Source organism: Mobula birostris, chromosome 1 (genome assembly GCF_030028105.1).
Source record: "Mobula birostris isolate sMobBir1 chromosome 1, sMobBir1.hap1, whole genome shotgun sequence".
Lineage (NCBI taxonomy): Eukaryota > Metazoa > Chordata > Chondrichthyes > Myliobatiformes > Myliobatidae > Mobula > Mobula birostris.
The window spans coordinates 167063222-167085788 of NC_092370.1; the positions used below are offsets into that span (position 1 = coordinate 167063222).

A 22567-nucleotide genomic window follows, 5' to 3' on the forward strand; every position below is an offset into this window, starting at 1 on the left:
GATTACCATAAAAGAGTCAATGAAAACTTACACCCAAAACGGAGGACAACCTGTGTGCAAAAAAAACCACAAACTGCAAATACAGAAGGAGAAAAAAGGAAAAGAATAGTAAATAAATAAACAATCAATATTGAGAACATGAGATGACAAGTCCTTGAATGGGAGTCCATAGGTTGTGGGAACAGTTCAGTGATGGGACAAGTAAAGTTGAGTGAAGTTATCCCCTTTGATTCAAGAGCTTGATGGCTTAATATCTGCTCCTGGTGGTGTGAGTCCTGAGGTTCCTGCCTGTATCTTCTTCCTGATGCAGCAGCGAGAGGATAGCATGACCTGAGGGGGGGGGGGGGGAGAGGGTGTGTGTGTGTGTGTGTGTGTGTGTGTGTGTGTGTGTGTGGTCCCTGATGGTAGACTTATTATGAAACATAGGTGCATGCAGTAGTGGTGGTGGTGGGGATGGCTATGGGGGAGGTGGGATGACAGTGTAGCAGGAGGAGAGAGAAAAGCACATGTAGATAGTGCAGCAGGCAAGTCCAGTGGGCAAAGCAGTCAGAGATGGGAGGAGGAAACATAAGGGAGTTGGAAGGCCCAATAGAAGAGCACGAATATCTCTGTGTTGTCTAGCATGGTCATGAAGTGCCACACATCCTGCTCCTATGCTGGAAAATTCTGAAGAATATATATTATGCCTAAACAGTGCTAAGAGATTTTTGAGCTCATTTTCATTGGAGTTTAGGAGGAGGAGGAGGTTACCTTATTCAAACATGGATGACCCAGGGAGGCTTGATAGGATAGATATTGGGATCTTTATCAGTAGTGGGTGAATCTCAATCAAGGTGACATAGCTACAAAGGGTTGAGCATTTGTAACTGAGGTGTGTACAAATTTAGCAACTGATTGCACTTGACAAACTTCCATACGCAGGTAAAACTTGGAGTGGATTGATGGGAATGTGGGGAAGAATAAACTGGATTAGAGTTGGCGTAGATTTGCTCAGCCAAAAACACATTTCTATGATGTATGATTCTAAACAGCGGTGTCAGAATGGCCAAATCTACTTTTATTTTAAATAAGATTATCCCAGGGATGAATGTTGTAGATTCATAGAGTAATACAACACCAAAACAGGCCCTTCAGCCCAAAGGGTCGATACCAACCACAACATCCTCCCTGCTAATCTTCGTTGCACGCATTAGGCCCATAATCCTCCAGCCTTACCCCTCCACATACCTATCTAATTAAAACTCTTAAATGTTGTAAATGTACCTGTCACAACCACTTCCACTGGCAGCTCACTCCAGGCATTGACTACTCTTGGCTACCTCTCAGGCCTCTTCTAAATCTCTCCCCTCCCATCTTGTATCTGTGCCTTCTAGTTATGGACTCCCAAAGCATAGGGGAAATATTATGACCATCCAGCTCATTCATATCTCTCCAGATTTTACACACTTCTTTGAGGTCACCTCTCATTCTCCCATCTTCCAAGAACTAAAGATCCAGTGTGACCAACAAGACCTATTATTCAGGCCTTCTCATCTAGGCAGCACCTTAGTAAATCTTTTCTGCATCCTCTCCAGCTTGACAATGTTTTTCCTATAACAGGATGATGGAACTGTACACATTACTCCAAGTGCAGTCTCACCCAATGACTTGCATAACTGTACAGTACCTACTCCTAAAGCTGGTGCCCTTAAGATGGGAGGCCAGCACGCTGAATGCCTTTTTACCCAACTGGTCTATTTACACGGCTGCTTTCAACAAACCATGCATGTGTACTCCCATGTCCCTCTGTTCCACAATTTTTCGTCAGTGTCCTGCCATTCACTGAACAAGTCAAACCCTGGTTTGAACGTTCAAGGTGTATTAACTCATACTATTCCAAGTTGAAATCCATTTGCCATTCCTCAACCCTCCCTCCAACTGATCAAGATCCCCTTGTAATTCATTGTAATTCTCTAGCAACATGCCCCCCCTCCCCCCATTTAGAATTACCTGCAAACTTGCCAATTGTGCTGGGTACATTCATATCAAAATCATGCTCATAAATAACGAAACAGAGGTTACAACATTGACTTCTGGGACACCCCACTAGTCACAGGCCTTGAGTCAAAAAATCTGATTACAATTCAATCTCTGCAATATTCCAAGAGTAATGAAACAATGGATTCCACTGGTTAAGAGGGAACTAAACAGCGTTTGTGTGGAAGAAAAGTCACAGAATGGTATTCAGCCAGAGGGATGAAGAAATCAGTGCTGCCCAGTAGTGTTGCCAGTCATCATTATTTATGTCTGAATTTAGGAAATTATATTATACAGTATAACTTTCTAGGTGCTGAAATATCGAACAAGCTTGATTACGAATACAGTGCTGTCACTTATCTAATTTATTGGCCATGTCTGATGAGAGATACTTGTTCAAAGTTTTAATAATATTTGACATGGATATTAGGCTTGTGGTTCATTTGTGAGCCAACATGGTCACATGTTGGTCTTCCAAGGCCAACAAGGACTGGTCTTCCCTTTGTGCTGCTAATTGTTTAAAGCATCAGCACCAAACATGGCTCTTGACAACTGACACTTTCTGACAGATTGTGGCTTTCAAAGTCATAAAAGTATTTTATTCCAAGAAAATGCATTATTAGAAATGTATTTACATCATAGCTGTTCACTTCTCCAACTATATTTTAAAACTCTCCTCTTCAGATGCACAGAATATATTTGTCCAAAATCTGTTCTGCAATCTGATCAACCCTACTCTCACCCAATCAGTGGTCTGATGTTTAGTAACAATAATATCCAAAATTAGTGACACAATTAATCAGCACTTTACCTTTCTGGTAGAAGTACTTCCGATAGTAGTAAGCTCCAAGGTCTACGTGTTCCACAATATATCTCTTCACTTTGTCAGAATGCACAGCCAAGTTTTCCTTTGCTACCTCCAGCACAGCAACTCCTGCATTTGTACAATGTGAGCTTAAGGAAAGTTCAAAAGAAGAGCCTTCAAGTCCACTCAGTGATCCAGAATTTGAACGGGATAGGCTGATCTTGCGTTCTCCTTCTCCACCAATCTCATTCCGGAAGTACGAGCAACTCAGCACAAGTTCATTGCTTTTCTCATCCCCGTAGTCCACATTGAGATTCTCCTTGGAGTTCAGGTCCTCTGTGCTGCCTGCAGGAGAGCTGAAACTGATCGAGTGCGCAAGTGGACCAGCAGCCAGTGAGGCCGCTGCAGCTGCTGAGGCACCTGTTGTGGTGTTCCTTCTCTTAATAACACTGTGCCTGGTCGCTGCAGCTTCATTCAAGTCAAAGAGCACACTCTGCACGTCATAATGGGCAAAGCATTTCTGGCAAGCCCAGCTCTTCACGCTGTCCTCTGACTTGCTGTCCTCGAAGTCTGCTGACTTGCCCAGCTCGCTCTCCCCTTTGGCATTGCGCAACTTGCGGAAAATAGAAGAATCCCCCGTCTCGGATTTTGACCGCCTCTTAAGTGGTTTCTCTCTTTCTTTGTGCAGTGGCCTGGGACTCCCTCTGTGTGCAAAGAAACCATCCACCGAATCATGTTTAGTACTATCCATACTTGAACCATAAGCTTTACTGGTTTCTGCCTTTAGGAGTTCATTGAGTTGCTCTGGAGCAGGGCTTCGTTGATCTGTCTGCTCATTTCTATAACCCTTTAATAAATCAAAAAAACTATCACCTGACATACCATGTTTGTCAATGGAGGAAGTACTGCCATACTCGCGGTGAATAGCAGCTCCCATTTTGTGACTCAGTGCTCCATACTCCTCAGCCCCATCCACATCCAGTTCACTGATTGTGATATCACTATTACTCCGCTGTCTTATCCTGCGAAGGTTCTTTGCAGGGGACTGGAGGTAACTATCTGGTGTAAGAAACCTAGAATCCAAGTTCTCCATTTCTTGTGCCTTGCACGGTCTATAATCATTATGCACCCTCTTGGAAGCCAAAGACTCTAATGAATTTTGATTACTTTGGCTCATCCTACTATTGGGGCTACTGGAGTGGATAGACATCACTGTGCCATCGGGACTGCCTGCAGATTCCTGATCACTTGTCCTACAAGAGTCCTTCCCAGTGTCTTTCCTCGGAGGCCAATCAGCAATTCTTGCTCGAACACCCATTTTAGGCACACTTGGTGTTGCACCAACATGGTGAGCACTTTCACTTCGTGGTGGCCCCATTGTACTGGCTGAACCAAAGGTACCATTTGGCGTTCGGAATCTTCGTGCATAGAAGTCATCTGAGCGTGCACCTATGGTCAGCTCAGGCCCAATAACTGAAGTGGCACCAATGCCCACCCTTTCAGTCTGGGAACGTTTTAAACTGGTCATACTCCACGCTGGTTTCTCACAACAGCTTTCACTAAATATACGACCATTTCTTTCATTAAGTATGAATCTCCACGAGAGCGACTTCCAAACAAGTCCACTTGAAGGTTAGTAATCCATTAGTTATTACGTTCTGTGGTATAATTTTCAAATGTACACATTTTTGAGCTGTTTGTAATCCGTAAAGCTTCCCTCTGATGACCCACTTGGCATATTCACAATATGGAATTTACAGATTATTTAATTGACATGGCTTGAAAAAAAATCTGAAAAGAAAAAGAAAAGATGTGTTGGTTATTTTGTTCTAATTACTATTATGAGAAGCAATTTGAAACATCTAAATAATATCAGAATGGCATAAGCATCAGAAATTCACAAAAACATGAAGTACTAGAAACACATAGCAAGGCGCTCAGCTTCTGTTGAGGGAGAATCCCAGAAATAACAGTTGATGTCTTCTATCAGAAGTTGTACACCTTAATGCTCAAAGCTCAACATGTATTGGAAACCCGTGTCGATTCCACAATATCAAGTCTGATCACATGAAATATACTTTATGAGTGGCACAGTTCTGCAGCAGATAGTGCTGCTGCCTTACAGCTCCAATGATCTGAGTCCAGCCGTGACCACAGCCGGTACTGTACGTCTGCATTCTCCTGTGATACATAGCTGTTCTGGTTTCCACCTAATTCTCTACCCCACTCCCTCAAAATTAATTTGCCTGCTGAATTTTACAAATAATTGGAGCCAATAAAAGTAATATTTAACTTCTACAAAAGTTAAGTCTTATCCATTGCTCAAGTATTTTTTTAAGTTGCAGACATTAGAAATATGAAATAATCAGAAATGCTGTAACTACTCAGAAGGTTGAGCAGCATCTGAGGGAAGAAAGAGTTATGTTTCATCATGTTGATCATTCATCAAATATTCTGATAAAGATTATCAACCTGATGTACTGATCACTTCCTCCCCCCCCCACAGACATTACCTCCCCTGTAATTCTGAAATTCAGTTTACAATTTAGATAGTGTTTTACCTTGAAATCATGTGGCACAGTTAAACAAAGACGAGACTTTTTGTCACACTGTGTATTCAAAGCCTGCCTTTTTGAAAAAATAAAGTCAGATTCCGTGTTAGGAAGGTTCCCCCCAACAAACAGAGGAGATAAGAAAAAGTTTAGAACAGAAGATGGAAATGAATACCAGAAGGAAAAGGGATGCAAGGAATGAATGACGGCCAAAGATGATACCTGAATTCCAACTTGAAGGGGAGCATTTTACAAAGTTTCTGCGAGACGGTAGAGTGATAGAGAGAGTGACAGAGAGAGAGTGAAAGAGAGATAGAGAGACAGAGATAGAGACAGAGAGAGATAGAGACAGGGAGAGAGAGAGAGAGATAGAGATAGAGAGCGAGCGGGGGTGAGGGAGAGAGGGGGCAAGAGCGCGCGAGACAGTGTGTGTGTGTGTGTGTGTGTGTGTGTGTGTGTGTGTGTGTGTGTGTGTGTCTCTCTCAATGCGTGTATGTATTTCCCCTTCAGAAGCTGCCCAATTCAGTGACAACCCTCCGTCCACTCAAATTCCCATTTCTACAATCAATACAAAATGATTGCCTGAAATATACCCCTGCCACATGGATGAGGTTTCAGGCTGATATACAGTTCCATGCACAGTGAAAATCCTCTCATTCAACCAAACCCATCCCTATATGCAGGTGTTTTCTACGAGTCATTGAATTCCCCTCAGTTTCAAAGGAAATATATCTGTAATATGATTCATTTCAGATAAAACCAGGAAGCAAACCTATGAGCTCAATACGTGACATTGCCCAACAGAGCACAACACACACCCAATCAAGAAACCCACCAGAAAATGATGAATCATGCAAACAATGATGTGGGCAGGGTAACAACAACATGGCAATAGCCTATGATAAAAAGTCCAATAGTTGAAGGGAAAATATAAGAAATTAAAAGCAATGTTGGAAACAACAAGATACCTTTAATGGGTGTATTACCGTTCCTGTTAAATGCACAACTATGACACCACAATTCTAGTGTTATGTTAACAGAAATAAAGGCTGCTCATTCTAGTATGACAGAATGAGAGAGATAAGAAACCATGGAATGAAACATTGCACAACTTAAATTATGTAGCACTGAAGACAAACATTCAGCAAATGAGAGGTCATGAGTTCAATTCCCACCACTGTAAATTTTGAGAAGAGGCTTACAAGGAGAAAAAAAACTGAATTTACAGATTGTTGTAAGGACCAATTCCACCAACTTGGTCTAGTCATAGGTGACTCTAGTCCCTTTCTGAGATTCTTAATTTTTTTTAAATAAAAAGTTTACAAATAATTCAAACAGTCCATTAGGACTGACCAACAAATTTCATCAAGTTTACTTCACAATCATCCAGGGAACAAATGATAAAAGGATGTCTATGTTCTACATTTAAGCAGTACATTTAAATTGTTTCAGATGAAATTGTAGTTAACTGACAGACACCTGAGCAATGTCATAGTATCAGCTTTTACAGGGAAATTATATGAACATCTTGCACTTATAAAAAAAGTTCACCATAAACAAACTAGAGGTCTTCACACAAAAAAAACAGGCTCAAGTAAATAGAGTTCAGGATTTAGTTAAAATTAGATCTGAAAATGAATAAAATTATATCCTTGACAGTACTATTATATTTCAAAAAAAATCAATACTGTAAATATCCCAAGTATTTCAAAAACTTCTTACAAGTGCTCACAGCAAATAAAAAGATGATTCCAGTTGATTCTGTTCTGTATAATAAGGAAGAAATCAGAATCCTCCTGTGGCCCAAATGGAACAAACCTAGGTTACTTCAAGAACCATCTCCTCACCAGACAAGACTACAGTTTAGTGTCTCAATTGGTATCACAGCACTGCTTAGCACTAAACAGCTGACTCTGTTTTCAAGCGTCATGGTACAAATTGAACCTGCACACTTCAGCCACAAAAGGTGGAGCCAAGGTAGCAGCAAAGTGTTGCAATAAAGTCAGACATCACATCAGGTTTTCAGCAACCAAGAACCTGACTAGAAAAGACCTGGCAATGCCCCTGCAGATGAGTAATCACTAATAAATCATTGCATGATTAAAGCAGTGCAGATGAGTCTCCCCATGACCTGCCAGGAAAGTTGACTCATTTGTTTTTCTACTTGAAAAATCACAGAATTCACCAGACCGGATTTATTTCTCCTACCCACCCTGACAAGAGTTTACTACCTTCTCAGTTTATACTGCCTGCTCTCACTAATATACATATTTTCAGAGCCAAGGGGGACCCTACCACTTACTCTGTCCCTTGGGCATTTGACCTGTTTGAAACTATCTACAGGTACATCTGATAGCGGTGCACCATATGTGGTCTGGCTGAGTAAACCAATAAAAGGGAGGAAATCTGCTGGATTAACATTTTAGTGAGGGATAAACCAGGATTACAATGTTTCAAATAAAGTTGTTAATTCAATATCTTCTCCACAGTATAGGAAACCATTTTAAACACACAGGACCACTGCCATTCTGAAATTATTCAGATACTCATTGTAAGTACTCAACCGTTAATCTTACAGACCTGTCCAGTTAGGGCTGCAAAAGGAGGCTGGAGAGCAAGGAACCAGCATGATCATTGTAACATGAATACTCCATGTTCTCAATTTGTTTGGAACATAAAAAGTCCTGTTCATTTAACCTCAAATGCTGCATGTCATTGCTTTCAATTGGAATCGTTGTCAGTGCATAAATTTTGTCACCAGACAGCAAACTAAATTAGACAGTGTTGTCACCGTTCACACTTAAAGGTCTGCACAAGATTTCACCCCAAATGGAACAATTGTTATTTTTTTTAAAAAAGGTAAAACTTTTCATAATCTACAATTGGATTATTTAAGATGTGCCAACTTTTGAAATTTCAGAATCAGAATCAGATTTATTATCACCGGCATGTGACATGAAATTTGTTAACTTAGCAGTAGCAGTTCATTGCAATACATAATCTAGCAGAGAGAGAAAAATAATAAATAAACAAGTAAATCAATTATGTATATTGAATAGATTTTTTTTTTAAATGTGCAAAAACAGAAATACTGTATATTAAAAAAAAGTGAGGTAGTGGCCAAAGCTTCAATGTCCATTTATGAATCAGATGGCAGAGGGGAAGAAGCTGTTCCTGAGTCGCTGAGTGTGTGCCTTCAGGCTTTTGTATCTCCTACCTTACGGTAACAGTGAGAAAAGGGCATGCTCTGGGTGCTGGAGGTCTTTAATAATGGACACTGCCTTTCTGAGACACCGCTCCTTAAAGATGTTCTGGGTACTTTGTAGGCTAGTCCCCAAGATGGAGATGAATAGATTTACAACTTTCTGCAGCTTCTTTCGGTCCTGTGCAGTAGCCCCTCCATACCAGACAGTGATGCAGCCTGACAGATGCTCTCCACGGTACAACTAGAGAAGTTTTTGAGTGGATTTGTTGACATGCCAAATCTCTTCAAACTCCTAATAAAGTATTGTCTTGCCTTCTTTATGACTATATTGATATGTTGGGACCGGGTTAGATCCTCAGAGATCTTAACACTCAGGAACTTGAAGCTGCTCACTCTCTCCACTTCTGATCACTCTATGAGGATTGGCATGCATTCCTTCGTCTTACCCTTTCTGAAGTCCACAATCAGCTCTTTCTTCTTACTGACACTGAGTGCCAGGTTGTTGCTGTGGCACCATCCCACTAGTTGGCATATCTCACTCCTGTATGCTCTCCCGTCACCACCTGAGATTCTAGCAAATCTGTTACACATCTTTCATTACATACCTTTCAAAATATGTACCGATACTCCAATACATCTGGGTTGTGGAAACTAGAACACTGAATTTGCCCCTGGAGAGAAGTAAACATCCTTATTGAAAGCACTGGTGTGACAATAAGCTCCAATGTTAATTAGTAGCTGATTAAAAGTGGCACATTTGATAACCTGCTCCATAATTTGACACATGTACACTTTAGTATAATAAATTGGAATTTGCTTAGTTGCGCTTGACTGTCTTGTGTCGCAAAGCATGATCAACTTTTTATGCAAGAATATTCAGCAAGACTAAGATGGCACTAGAGAATTTTGCAGACCTGGATGACTTTGTCCCATAAGCGAAAGTTTAATTTCTTTGCTTCTCGTTTCGTTTTTTCCTTTTTCAAGGTGGCTGGGGTCCTATCAGAGTCTGCGATCTACAGTTGCAGCTCAAATTACAGTTCTTTGTGGATTCTCACTCTCGAAACTCGCCGGGTGGCCTTGCGTTTCGATATCTCCAGGTATGGCCTGGAAGGCATGTGCTTTTGGAGTGCTGCACTGTGTATGGCCCAATTCCTCAGCAACATCATCAACTGAAACGTCACAAGAGATTGAAATATCGAGACAGCAGGTGGTGCGCGTTGTTGTTGGAAGCCCCCCCTACACTCTAATGGACTCTCCCTCTGTTGATAGTCAGTGAGAGCCTGTTGGTCTTCGAGTCGGTGGGGGGGGGGCTTAGACAATCAATGTGGCAGATTGTAACATCGAACTGGTCTCCCCTTTCGTTGTGGCGGGATCTCTCTCCTTCTCTCTCAGAGACAGACAGGGACAGAGAGACAGAGAGAGACAGACAGACAGACAGACAGAGAGAGACAGACAGACTGCCTGAGATGGACACTTCTTTTTGATGGACTCCAGATCATGGTCTCTGAGAGCTTTCCTATTGCTTGCATGGTGGGTGGTGGGGTTGATGCTTTTTCTGCAGCAAGTGTGGGGGAGTGGGGGCTTTAGGGGTCTAACGTCTTCTGTCATTCATTCATTTTTTTTTTCTGTTTTGTGTATTTCTGTGAAGAGTAATGATTTCAGGTTGGATCTTGTACATGTTCTCTGATATTATTTGAACCATTGAACCACAGAATGATATTCACATATCAATAGGTACACTGCTACCAAACAAGTCCACGAATAGATTTATTTATATTGCATAGAATCATGTACCACACTGAGAAGCTGACTTCATAAGGTTTTAAAACATACACTGTTTCACATCATTTACCATCCAGGCATACAGGAGGCTGATATACCAGCTAGTTGAGTGGTATCGCAGCCATAATCTTATGCTCAGCATCAGCAAGACCAAAGAACTGATCGTGGAGTTCAGAAAGGGTAGGATGAGGAAACACAAACCAATCTTTAACCAATCTTAGAGGAATTGGAAATGGAGAGTGAGCAGTTTCAAGTTCTTGGGTGTCAATACCTCTAGGGACCTCATCTGGTTGTAATATATCAATGCAGCTGCAAAGGCGGCAAGACAGCACCTATATTTCATTAGGAGCTTGAGATTTGGTTTGTCACCTAAAACACCTGAAAACATATACAGATGTACCAGGGAGAGCATTCTGAGTGGCTGTACCACTGTCTGGTATGGGGGGGGGGGGGGGGTGCTACTGCACAGAGAGGCAGGGTTCATCACTGAGGACCCCTACCACCCAGGATTGTTCCCATCAGGAAAGAGGTACAGAAGCCTGAAGGCACACACTCAGCAATTCAGGAACAGTTTCTTCCTCTCTGCCATCTGATTTCTAAATGGACATTGACCTCATGAACACTACCTCACTACTTTTTTTATTTCTGTTTTTGCACAGCTTTTTTAATTCAACTATTGAATATGCATACATATACTTTCCGTGATTCAGTTTTCTCCCGCTCTGTATTTATCATGTATTGCGCTGCTGCTGCTAAGTTAGCAAATTTCATGACATATGCCAGTGATATTAAACCTGATTTCAATTCAGACCGCTGATATGCTTCTATGAGCCAGTAAGCAGATATAAAGTTTTCCAAGCTTTAATGTGTTGAACAGTATTGAAAATGGTCCTGCACCACCAACATACAATGGGTGTAAAGCATTAGCCACAAGCAGCACACTGCCCTTGTTGACACCAACTCTGTACCTTCAGCATACAAGGTAAGTCTCCTCTTCCATGATCCTCTGCAAGTCACACAGGATCCTGACTTTGACATTTTACCAATACATCTTGGCATTAGTGACAGTCCTACAACTTCCGTGCAAACACTATCATAGCAGTACCTTGACAACATTGAGTACAGCTGTTCACAAATGCAGCTCATCAACACTTCCCATAAGATGATTCAGAATGGACCACAGCAATATGCATATCCGTTAAATAAATTAGATTTAGGTCTGAGCTGCATGCTTCACTTGAATTGCACTTCATTTCTACTCCATTATTGCTTTTCATATTTCAAAGCAACCTCCAAGTGAAACATTAAGGCATTAAGGATACAGTATCGTGATTTGCATTTTACCTTGCCACTTTCTGGCTGACTAAGCAACAACTGATTTAAAACAAAAGAGGACTGAAAACATTACATGTACTCACTTCTGAAAATGCTAATCAAGCATGGGAAGAGGAGACCCTGGCTTCTCCAGTTGCTGCCAGCTGTTTAACTAGTTCAAATTTTCATCAAATCTTTACTTGAAATATAATACCAAAAAGAAATTAGAACCAAAGTACACCATTCCATCTTCCCAGAAAGGAAAACCATACTTCCTAAAAACTATCTTTGATATATCTAAGGATTCGGCCATCTACATTTCCTACTGTCTTGGAAAAGCAGGCAACATAATCAAGGACCCTCCCACGCTGGTCATTCTCTCTTCTTCCCTCCCTGTCAGGCTGAAAATTCATAAGACGAAGAGTACATACCACCAGGCTCAGGACAACTTCTATCCTGCAGTTGTCAGACTGTGGAACTGATCACTCATGTACTGAAACATGAACTCTTGACTTTCCCAATATACTTTGTTGTAATCATTGCATATTATTTTATTTATTTATTTATTGAGCTAAAGCACACAATAAGCCTTTCCAGCCCTTCGACCTGTGCTGTCCAGCAATCCTCAATTTAACCCTAGCCTAATCACTGGACAAATTACAAATGACCAGATAACCAGATAACGTATGTCTTGGACTGTGTGAAGGAAAAAGAACACCTGGAAGAAACCCACACAGTCATGAGAATATACAAACTCCTTACCAACAGTGGTGGGAATTGTATCTGGGTTACTGGGACTGTAAGACTGTGCCTCCTTACTTACAGCACACTCTTGTAATAGTGTATTCTGCATCCTTATGTTTTACTGCCATAATTTTTGTTTTATTCATAGATACAGCACAGTAACAGACTTCCTGTCTCAACAAACCCAAGCCACCTAATTACAATTACACAATGAGGCTAATTAGCCAACTAACCCATGCACCTTTGGAATGTGAGAGGAAACCAGAGCACCCAGAGGAAACCTACCCAGACACTGAAAGAATGTAAAACTCCTTACAGACAGTGGTGGGAATTGAACCCGGGTCACTGGTGCTGTTAATATCGCTGCCCTAAGCACTACACAACCACACCTTTTCAATGTACTTGCATAGGACATAACCTGTCTAGGTGGCATGCAATCAAAAGCTTTTTACTGCACCTCAATACATGTGACAATAAACCAATACCAAAACAGACAGCAGTTAACTCACTCCGAGTTTACACAGATCAACCACAAAAATTATACACACTGTAATAGAATCTTTCGAGTACCTTGTTTATAAGGCTGGCAGTGATTCATTTAGAAATTCACAGCCACCTTTAAGAGCAATTAGGAATGAGCAATGTCTGTCTCCCAGTCAAAATCAAACACACACCTTGAATTTCAAACCGAAAGTAGCACAGGTGAGTGTTCTATTCTGCTACCAAATTTGGTTAATTTGGCAACGAACGCAATTTTGGAGGCAGAGGGCAGTTCACAAACAAAAAACCGTCCTTAGTTCCACAACCCTGCACTACTCAACATTATTTCAGATCATACTTTGACCAATTCATGTTGATGACCGTTTCTAATTTTAGCAACAAATGTTACTGAATGGTGCATTTCCCATGACACAATATTTGCTTTTCTTCCTCATGGGCATTAAGTTTTTTTTAAATGTGATGCTGTTCCACTACCATTTCTGGCATTGTCACAGAAAGAGGTCATTTGGACAATTAGGACCATTCTGCTCTAGGGGATCAATCCCATCAACTCCACTTCTCTGGGCTGCTGCAAATTATTCTCTCATAGACATCTCCATTTAATAATTTTTACCATTTAACCCCACTAAGAGGTGCACTGTTGTTGTCATTTGTTGTGGTGCATCGAGTGGCAACCTTGCCATTTCTTTCGCATTTTTGTCATTTTTTTTATGGGGCCGAGTTGCTAGCTCGATGCCCAAGACAAAGCATGTCTTTGGGCTGTGGAAGGAAAACAGCCAAAGCAAGACACACAAAATGCTGGAGGAACTCAGCAGGTCAAGCAGCACCCATGGAAATGAACAAACAGTCCACATTTTAGTCAAAGACCCGTCTTCAGTACTGAAAAAGCAGGGGGAAGGTGCCATTATAAAAAGTGGGGCTGGGGGGAGGGGGGAAGGAGAGGGAAAGAAGTACAGCTAGAAGATGACAGGTGAAGCCAGGGGGCTGGGAAAGATAAAGAGCTGGAATCTAACAGGAGAGGAGAATCGTTGAGAGAGAAAGGGAAGGAGGAGGGGCACCAGGGGAGAGATGATAGGCAGGTGAGAAGAGGTAGGAGATCAAAGTGGGAAATAGAAGAAGAGGGATGGGGAGGGAAAAAAATACTTTACCAGAAGGGGAAAATCAATATTCATGCTATCAGGTTGAGGCCTATGCAGATTGAAAACAAGGTGCTGCTCCACCACCCTGAAGGAGCCCCATAGTAGCACAAGGTGCAAAAGAAGGCCAAGGACTGACATGTTGAAATGGGAATCGGAATTAACATGTTTAGCCACCTGAAATTCCGTTTTTGGCAGATGAAACAGAGATGCTCGATGAAGTAGAGGAGGCCACATTGGGAGCACCGGATGCAAACGATGGTCCAAGCAGATTTACAGATGGAATGTTTGCTCACCTGGAAGGACTGTTTGGGGCTTTGATTGGAGGTGAGAGAGGAGGTAAGTGGGCAGGTGTTGCACTTTGGCTGCTTGCAGGGGCAAGTGCCAGGAAGAAGATCAGAGGGGAGGGATGAATGGACAAGGGAATCACAGAGGGAGAGATCCCTGCTGGAAGTGGAAAATGGGGCAGGGAGATGTGTTTGGTGGTACAGGTTTCCCCCGCCATCCGAAAGTACAGCGTTCCTATGAAACAGTTCATAAGCTGGAATGTCATAAACCGAAGAAGCAATTACCATTTATTTATATGGGAAAATTTTGTGAGCGTTCGCAGACCCAAAAATAACCTACCAAATCATGCCAAATAACACATAAAACCTAAAATAACAGTAACATATAGTAAAAGCAGGAATAATATGATAAATACACAGCCTATATAAAGTAGAAATACTTTTCCACAATCATTACTGCACTGTTCTCCGTAGCGAAAATCTCACGCAAGCGCTGTTGGCTTAAACGCGCTCTCCAGTAATCTTTAAACTATGAAGCTGCCAAATCATACCAAATAACACGTAAAAATACACAGCCGATATAAAGTAGAAATAATGTATGTACAGTGTAGTATCACTTACCAGAATTGGGAAAACAGCGCAGAGCACACTGTTGATGGTGTGTTAGACTGAGTCGTGGCAGGTTGGGTGGAGCAGTGACCCCCACCCTCCAGGCTGCCGACCGATACATTGCCGCGAAGCGTGCAGGGGTCCAGCGATAGCCAGAAGGCACACAGCACAGCCTTAAGAAAAAAAGCCGAAATAAACATGCTAATTAATTAGGTGCTGCCCGACACGTAATTGTCTGCCCAGGTCAGTGCCGACTGCATCGCCTCTGATCTGGGCCGACATTTACGTGTCGGGCGGCACCTAATTAATTAGCTTGTTTATTTGGGCATTTTTCTTAAAGATGTGCTGTGTGCCTCCCAGCTACCGCTGCATTCCCTGCGAATCGGTATCTGTCCATGGTCCGGGGGTTGGGGTGGTGGGACACTGGGGTGTCATCTCCTCGTCTGTTTCCATTATGATCAGGCGGCTCATCTTCTCCTATGACTGCCCACCTCGATGTCGAAGGTCGAGGTTTGTCATCTGCTGTGGCTGATGTGGAAGGCTTGCTTGACTGCTGAGCCTTGCACATTTTTCTATCATACAGTTCTTTGTAAGGACTCAAACCATCTTGCAAATATCCCCTAAACCTACGTACCCTTTCAAAATTAAAGATGTACTTTATCATTGCAGTGAAAATCTCACGCAGTTGCTTCACGTTCATTTCGCTACTGCATTCGGTTTCGATCGTTATCCTTTCCTCTTCCAATTGCTCTTCATCTATCAGTTCTTGGTCATGCGATGCCAAAATCTCTTCAACATCATCTTCGTCAGCTTCCACGAGCTAAACTCATGTTGTCCTTACTTCTTTCACCACGATCAAAACGCTTAATTATGTCTAGTTTTACGCTAAGTCTAACGCCCTTACTAGCTCTTTCAGGCTTTTCCAATACCTCAGAGCTCATCTTGCAAACGGCTGCTCACAGGAACGTGTTAAAGCAATGCCGTTCCGAATCCGGGGGAGAGCACCTGCTCGGGGCGCGCTCTGCCTTTTATTGCGCGTTGATTTTTTTCGTAACAATGAGGTTTTGTAAAGCGAATGTTCGAAAAGCGGGGGACACCTGTACCTTAGAACTCACCTTGCTAATGGCTGCTCACAGGCACGTGTTTAAGCAATGCCGGCTGAATGCCGTTCCGAATCCGGGGGAGTGTGGCTGCTCGGGGTGCGCGCTGCCTTTTATCGCGCTCTGATTTTTTTCTTAACAGTGAAAACACCTTCTGTTAGCGAAAACAGGGAACTAATGTAGGTCTTTTGTAACAGTGAGGTTTCGTAAAGTGAACGTTCGAAAAGCGGGGGACACCTGTAGGATCCTTTTGGATATGGTAGACGGTGAGGAGAATGATGTGTTGGGTGTGGAGGCTCATGAGATGGTAGGTAAGAACAAAAGGAACTATCACTGTTAAGGTAACAGGAAGATGGGGTGAGCACAGATGTCCAGGAAATGTGTGTGAGGGCAGCGCCAGTGGTGGAGAAAGGGAAATCCCATTCTTTGAAGGAGGAGGACATCTCTGTTGTCCTGGAAAAGAATGCCTCATTCCTGGGAACAGGCACGGCGGAGACAAAGTAACTGAGCAAAGGGAACAGCATTCTTACAAAAGACAGGATGGGAAGAGGTATAGTCAAGATAGCCATGTGAATTGGGAGGCTTATAAAAGGTGCCAGTTGCTATTTTTTTTCCCCCCATAGGAAGAGGCAGAGAGATCTGGAAAGGGGAGAGCAGTGTCAGAAATGGATTACATGAATTTAGGTGCAGGGTGGAAGTTGGTGGCAAAACTGATGAGCTCAGCATGGGTGCATGAAGCAGTCATCAATGTAGTGGAGGAAGAGTTGGGGAGCATTACTGGGGAAGGCTTGGATCATGGACTGTTCTACATAGCCAAAGAGAGAGCGGACATGGCCGGGGTCTATGTGGGTCCCCATGGCTACCCTTCAAGTCTGGAAAAAGTGGGAGGAGCTGAAAGAGAAATTGTTGAGGGGGAGGACCAGTTCTGCTATACAGAGGAGGGTCTGATGGAGGGGAATTGGTTGGTTCTTCTATTAAGAAGCTTTAAGGCCTTCTTGATGGGGAACAGATCTGTAAAGGGACTGGATCTCCATGGTGAAAGTGAGGCAGTCAGGTCCGGGGAATTGAAAGTTAGGAGATCGTGAGCACGAGAAGTGTTGCGGATGTAGGCAAGAAAGGAATGAAAGAAGGGAATAGAATGGAGTTGAGGTACGAGGACACGACTTCAGTGGGCCAGGAGCAGGCAGAGACAATGGGCCTACTCAGACAGTCAGGTCTGTATCTTTTATTGAGAAAGAAGATTGTCAAAGACAAGATGTGCAAACTCACACAACAGTCATAGAACACTATAGCACAGAAACAGGCTCTTCGACCCATCTGGACTGTGCCAAACTATTATTCTGCCTAATTGCTTCAAATTGCCCCTGGACCGCAGGCTTCCACATTCCTCCCATTGCTGCACTTAGCCAAACTACTCAAAGGTTGAAATTGAACTAGCATCCACCACTTCCACTGGCAGTTCACTCCACATTCTCACCACCTTCTGAGTTTCCACCGCACTGTGGTCAGTAGAGCTGAAGGGCAGCAGCACTAACTGGTGAGGCATCACACCTCATACAGTTGTTATAGCTCCAAAGCATCCTTTCGGATGAGCCTGGCCGCAGGCACTAAAGAGTCATTCAATACAGGTGTCCCCCGCTTTTCAAATGTTCACTTTATGAAACCTCACTGTTACGAAAGACCTACATTAGTTACCTGTTTTCACTAACAGAAGGTGTTTTCACTGTTACAAAAAAAGGCAGCGTGCGATAAAAGGCAGTGCGCCAAAAAAAGCAGCGCGTGCCCCGAGCAGCCGCTCCTCCCCCAGAACTGCATTCCAGCCAGCATTGCTTAAACACGTGCCTGTGAGCATTCGTTAGCAAGATGAGTTCTAAGGTATCGGAAAAGCCTAAAAGAGCTCGTAAGGGTGTTACACTTAGCGTAAAACTAGACAAAATTAAGCGTTTCGATCGTGGTGAATGAAGTAAGGACGAAGTGTGTTTGGCTTGTGGAAGTTGACGAAGATGATGTTGAAGAGGTTTTGGTATCCCATAACCAAGAACTGTTGCAATTGGAAGAGGAAAGGATAACAATCGAAAACAAATGCAGTAGCAAATGGACCGAAAGTGAAGTCGTCCAGGAACTGAACGCGAAGCAACTGCGTGAGATTTTCGCTGCAATGATAAAGTATGACTTTAATTTTGAAAGGGTACATCGGTATAGGGCATATTTGCAAGATGGTTTTAGTCCTTACAAAGAACTGTATGATAGTTAAGCAGTTAAGCAAGTCTTCCACATCAGCCACAGTAGACAACGAACCTCGACTTTCAACACTGAGGCAGGCAGACATAGAAGATGACCTGCCTGCCTTGATGGAAACAGACGACGAGATGACACCCCAGTGTCCCACCACCCCAACCCCTGGGCCACGGAGATACCGATCCGCGAAGTATGCAGTGGTAGCCGGGACACACCCAGCGCATCTTTAAAAATAAAGCCAAAATAAACAAGCTAATTAATTAGGTGCTGCCTGGCACGTAAATGTTGGCCCAGATCAGAGGTGATTGCCAATTGCGTCGCTTCTGATCTGGGCCGACAATTACGTGCCGGGCGGCACCTAATTAACTAGCTTGTTTATTTCAGCTTTTTTCTTAAAGATGTGCTGGATGTGTTCTGGCTACCGCTGTACCCCTGCATGCTTCACGGCCCAGGGGGTAGGGCCACTGCACCACCCCAACCTCCGACGACTCAGCCTAACACACCATCATCAGTGTGCTCTGCGCTGTCTTCCAGATTCCGGTAAGTAATACTGCACTGTACATACATTATTTCTACTTTATATCAGCTGTGTATTGTTATGTGTTATTTGGTATGATTTGGCAGCTTCATAGCTTAAAGGTTACTGGAGAGAGTGTTTCTGGTGAGAGCGCTTGCGTGAGATTTTCGCTACGGAGAACGGTGCAGGCAATGATTGTATAGAAGTATTTCTACTTTATATAGGCTGTGTATTTATCATATTATTCCTGCTTTTACTATATGTCACTGTTATTTTAGGTTTTATGTGTTATTTGGCATGATTTGGTAGGTTATTTTTGGGTCTGCGATCGCTCACAAATTTTTCACATATAAATTAATGGTAATTGCTTCTTCACTTTACGGCATTCCAGCTTATGAACCATTTCATAGGGACGCTCTACCTTTGGATGGCACGGGAAACCTGTAATAAGTCACACTTACACATCTTGCAGGGAGTCATTTGCAATTAGTACAATATATTGTTTGCTTCATTATGAATGCTACACAGATTTTTGTAAGTTGAAGGAAGTAGATTCTCATTAAGATATATTAAACTGAGCAAGGAATAACAAGTAATAAATATTAAATAGTAAATATTAAATTAATTTAATATATAAAAAGCCTTTAAGGAATCTAACAAAGTGATTTACTAATTATAAAATCTTACTGAGACACTATTTCCCCTTGATAAAAAGGAAGAGCCCACAGAAAGGTTTATTATGACTAGTGAGTACAGCGCCAGGCATGTGCAGTGAGGAAGCAAGTTGACTGGAAGTAGGGGAGACCTTGTAGGGAGGTGGTTTGGAAAGATAGTTACTGGAAGAAATTGATGGTAATGGAGGAATGCGAAGAGGTCAATGGGAAGATTGGTGGACAATGGAATTGGCTGGAGGAGGTGGTTTAATGCAGCGGTCTCCAACCACCGGGCCACAAAGCATGTGCTACCGGGCCGCGAGGAAACGATATGATTTGGCGATATGGGTCAGCTGCACTTTTCCTCATTCCCTGTCATGCCCACTGTTGAGCTTGAACACACGTGAGGTCATTACCCGTGCGTCATCCTTGTCAGCGCGGGAAAAAGATCAACTCTATGAGCTTGCAAATGACGGCGGGCTGAAAAGTATGTTTGACGTAACATCTCTGCCAGCATTCTGGATCAAAGTCAAGGCTAAATATCCTGAGATAGCCACGAAAGCACTGAAAACTTTGCTTCCATTTCCAATATATCTCTGCAATGAACGCAACGAAAACTAAATTGCGGAATAGATTGGACATAAGGAACTCCCTTTGAGTATCACTGTCTCCCATCACCCCCGATAGGACCATGTTGTTGCAGGAAAACAAGCCCAGGGCTCCCACTGATCAGTGATATTAGTGTGTTGCAATGATTTTATATGTTCATACGGGGAAAATATGTGCTGTGTGTTTAATATCCAAACATTACTTAAAATGTTATGATGCTACTGACTTATAAGTGACTTATATAACCATATAACCATTACAGCACGGAAACAGGCCATCTCTGCCCTTCTAGTCCGTGCCGAATGCTGCTCTCAACCAGTCCCACTGACCTACACTCAGCCCATAACCCTCCATTCCTTTCCTGTCCATATACCTATCCAATTTTTCTTTAAGTGATAATATTGAATCTACCTCTACCACTTCTACTGGAAGTTCGTTCAACACTTACTTCAAGCTCTCCTGTCCTCCTCGATAATTGGCTTATTACAATATTCATGCGAGTAAAATATGCACTGTGTGCTTAATATTAAATTCATTAGATAAACCCTTTTAGAAACGAAATTGAGTGTATTAGCCACTTATCACCTACATTCCGGTCGTGATTAACATCCCCCCCACCCGAACGGAATCGCCAAAAACGACTTGTAGAAAAATTGGCACGTACACGCAATCTTGCATGCGCACTGGTGCCCGCGCAAGGCCTCATGGTCATTGTAGTCTTTCTCGGGGTAAACACAATGAATTTGACTGCTACTCTTGTCCGTTGGCAACCCCACTGTGCCCCCCCCCCACCCCCGCAAGTCGGCCGGTCCGCAAGAATATTGTCAATATTAAACCGGTCCGCAGTGCAAAAAAGGTTGGGGACCCCTGGTTTAATGTGTGTATAGGGCCAAGGGTCGATATGGACTGAAGCTATCTGATGCATGCTAGAAAGGATGAGTGAACTCAAGACGATGAATGCCTTGCATTACCTAGCAGTACTGCAGCTAAATTCAGGCACCACCCCCCTGTTGATACAAACCAGCCTCAAATGAGACCACAATGCTCTTCACAGTCTTTGGGGTCTCCATTGAATAAGTAACATCAAAACAAAGTTAACATCCATTTGATGTCAATATCGAGGCCCAGAGGGATCTCTCTGCATATGCCTCACACTCACATAGAATACATAAAAATATGGGAGTGTATAAAGATCATACTAAGCACAGATGCATAAAACCAGAAATGAGATGGGAGCACAAATAAAAATGGAAAATGTTCAGCAAGCAGCCCACATCACTGGCAGCAGAAACAGAATTAACATTTCAGGTCAACATATCAATTCCTTCCTGAGAAGCGACTTGGATCCATTCCAATTTGCCTAGCAGCACAACAGGTCCACAGCAGATGATAATTCATTGGCTCTTCATTCAAACCTGGAACATCTAGGCAGCAAAGATGCTTACGTCACGATACTCTTTATTGACTACAGCTTAGTATTTAATACTATCAAAGCTAATCAATAAGCTTCAAGATCTTGGCCTCAATACCTCCTTGTGTGATTGGATGCTCAATTTCCTCATTTCCAGACCACAGTCAGTTTGAATTGGCAACAGTATCTCCTCCATATTTCCATCATCACAGATGCCTGCTCTACTTGCATTACACTTATGATTGTGTTTTTGAGAAGAGCTCCAATGCCATATTTAAACTTACAGACAACACCACTGTGGTAGGCTGAATCAAAGGTGGTGATAAATCAGCATATAGAAGAGAAATTGAAAATCTGGCTGAGTAGTCCACTCCAACAACCTCTTACTCAATGTCAGCAAGACCAAGGAGCTGATTATTGACTTCAGGAGGAAACCTGAGGTCCATTGGCCAGTCCTCATGCGGGGGGGGGGGGGTGTGGAAATCAGAGGTGGAACAGGTCAGTAACTTTAAATTCCTTGAAGTTTATCAGTTCTGAGTTCCTGTCCTAGGCCCAGCATGTAAATAACAGTAGTAATAGTAATAAAAATAAATACTTTATTGATCCTGAGTGGGAATTTCTTTAAAGTGCAATATCTAAAAAAGCATGGCAGTGCCTCTACTTCCTTAGGAGTTTGCTAAGTTTTGGTATGACATCTATAACCTTGACTAACTTCCATAGATGTGCGTATAAAGTATATTGATTGGCTGCATCACAGCCTCATATGGAAATACCAAAGCCCTTGAACAGGAAATCCAACAAAAAGTAGTGAATGAGGCCCAGTTCATCACGGGTAAAGCGCTCTCGATCATTAAGCACAGCTAAACAGAGCGTTGCCGCAGGAATGTAGCATCCATTACCAGGGACACCCACCACCCAGTTCATGCTTTCTTCTCGTTGCTGTCATCAGGAAGGTGGTACAGGAGCCTCAGGGCCCACATTACCAGGTTCGGGAACAGTCAACCATCAGGCCCCTGAACCAGAGAAGATAACTTTACTCAAGTTCACCTGCCACATCACTGAACTGTTTCCACAACTTATGGACTCAC

General features: G+C 42.7%; 1 protein-coding gene across 21 annotated transcripts in view; it reads right to left on the minus strand.

Moving 5' to 3' along the window:
* Window positions 1–22567, minus strand: part of sipa1l1 (signal-induced proliferation-associated 1 like 1) — a 432358-nt gene that overhangs the window by 167432 nt on the left and 242359 nt on the right. For 19 of the 21 annotated variants that reach the window (XM_072265599.1, XM_072265573.1, XM_072265549.1 and 16 more), the window contains one exon: window positions 2828–4612. In XM_072265599.1, the coding sequence (XP_072121700.1) occupies window positions 2828–4349 (1522 nt within the window). In that variant the 5' untranslated portion in view covers window positions 4350–4612. Of the gene's footprint in view, window positions 1–2827; window positions 4613–5382; window positions 5402–7095; window positions 7220–22567 lie in introns of those variants that run through there. The other 2 variants (XM_072265628.1, XM_072265635.1) reach the window with 2 other exon arrangements.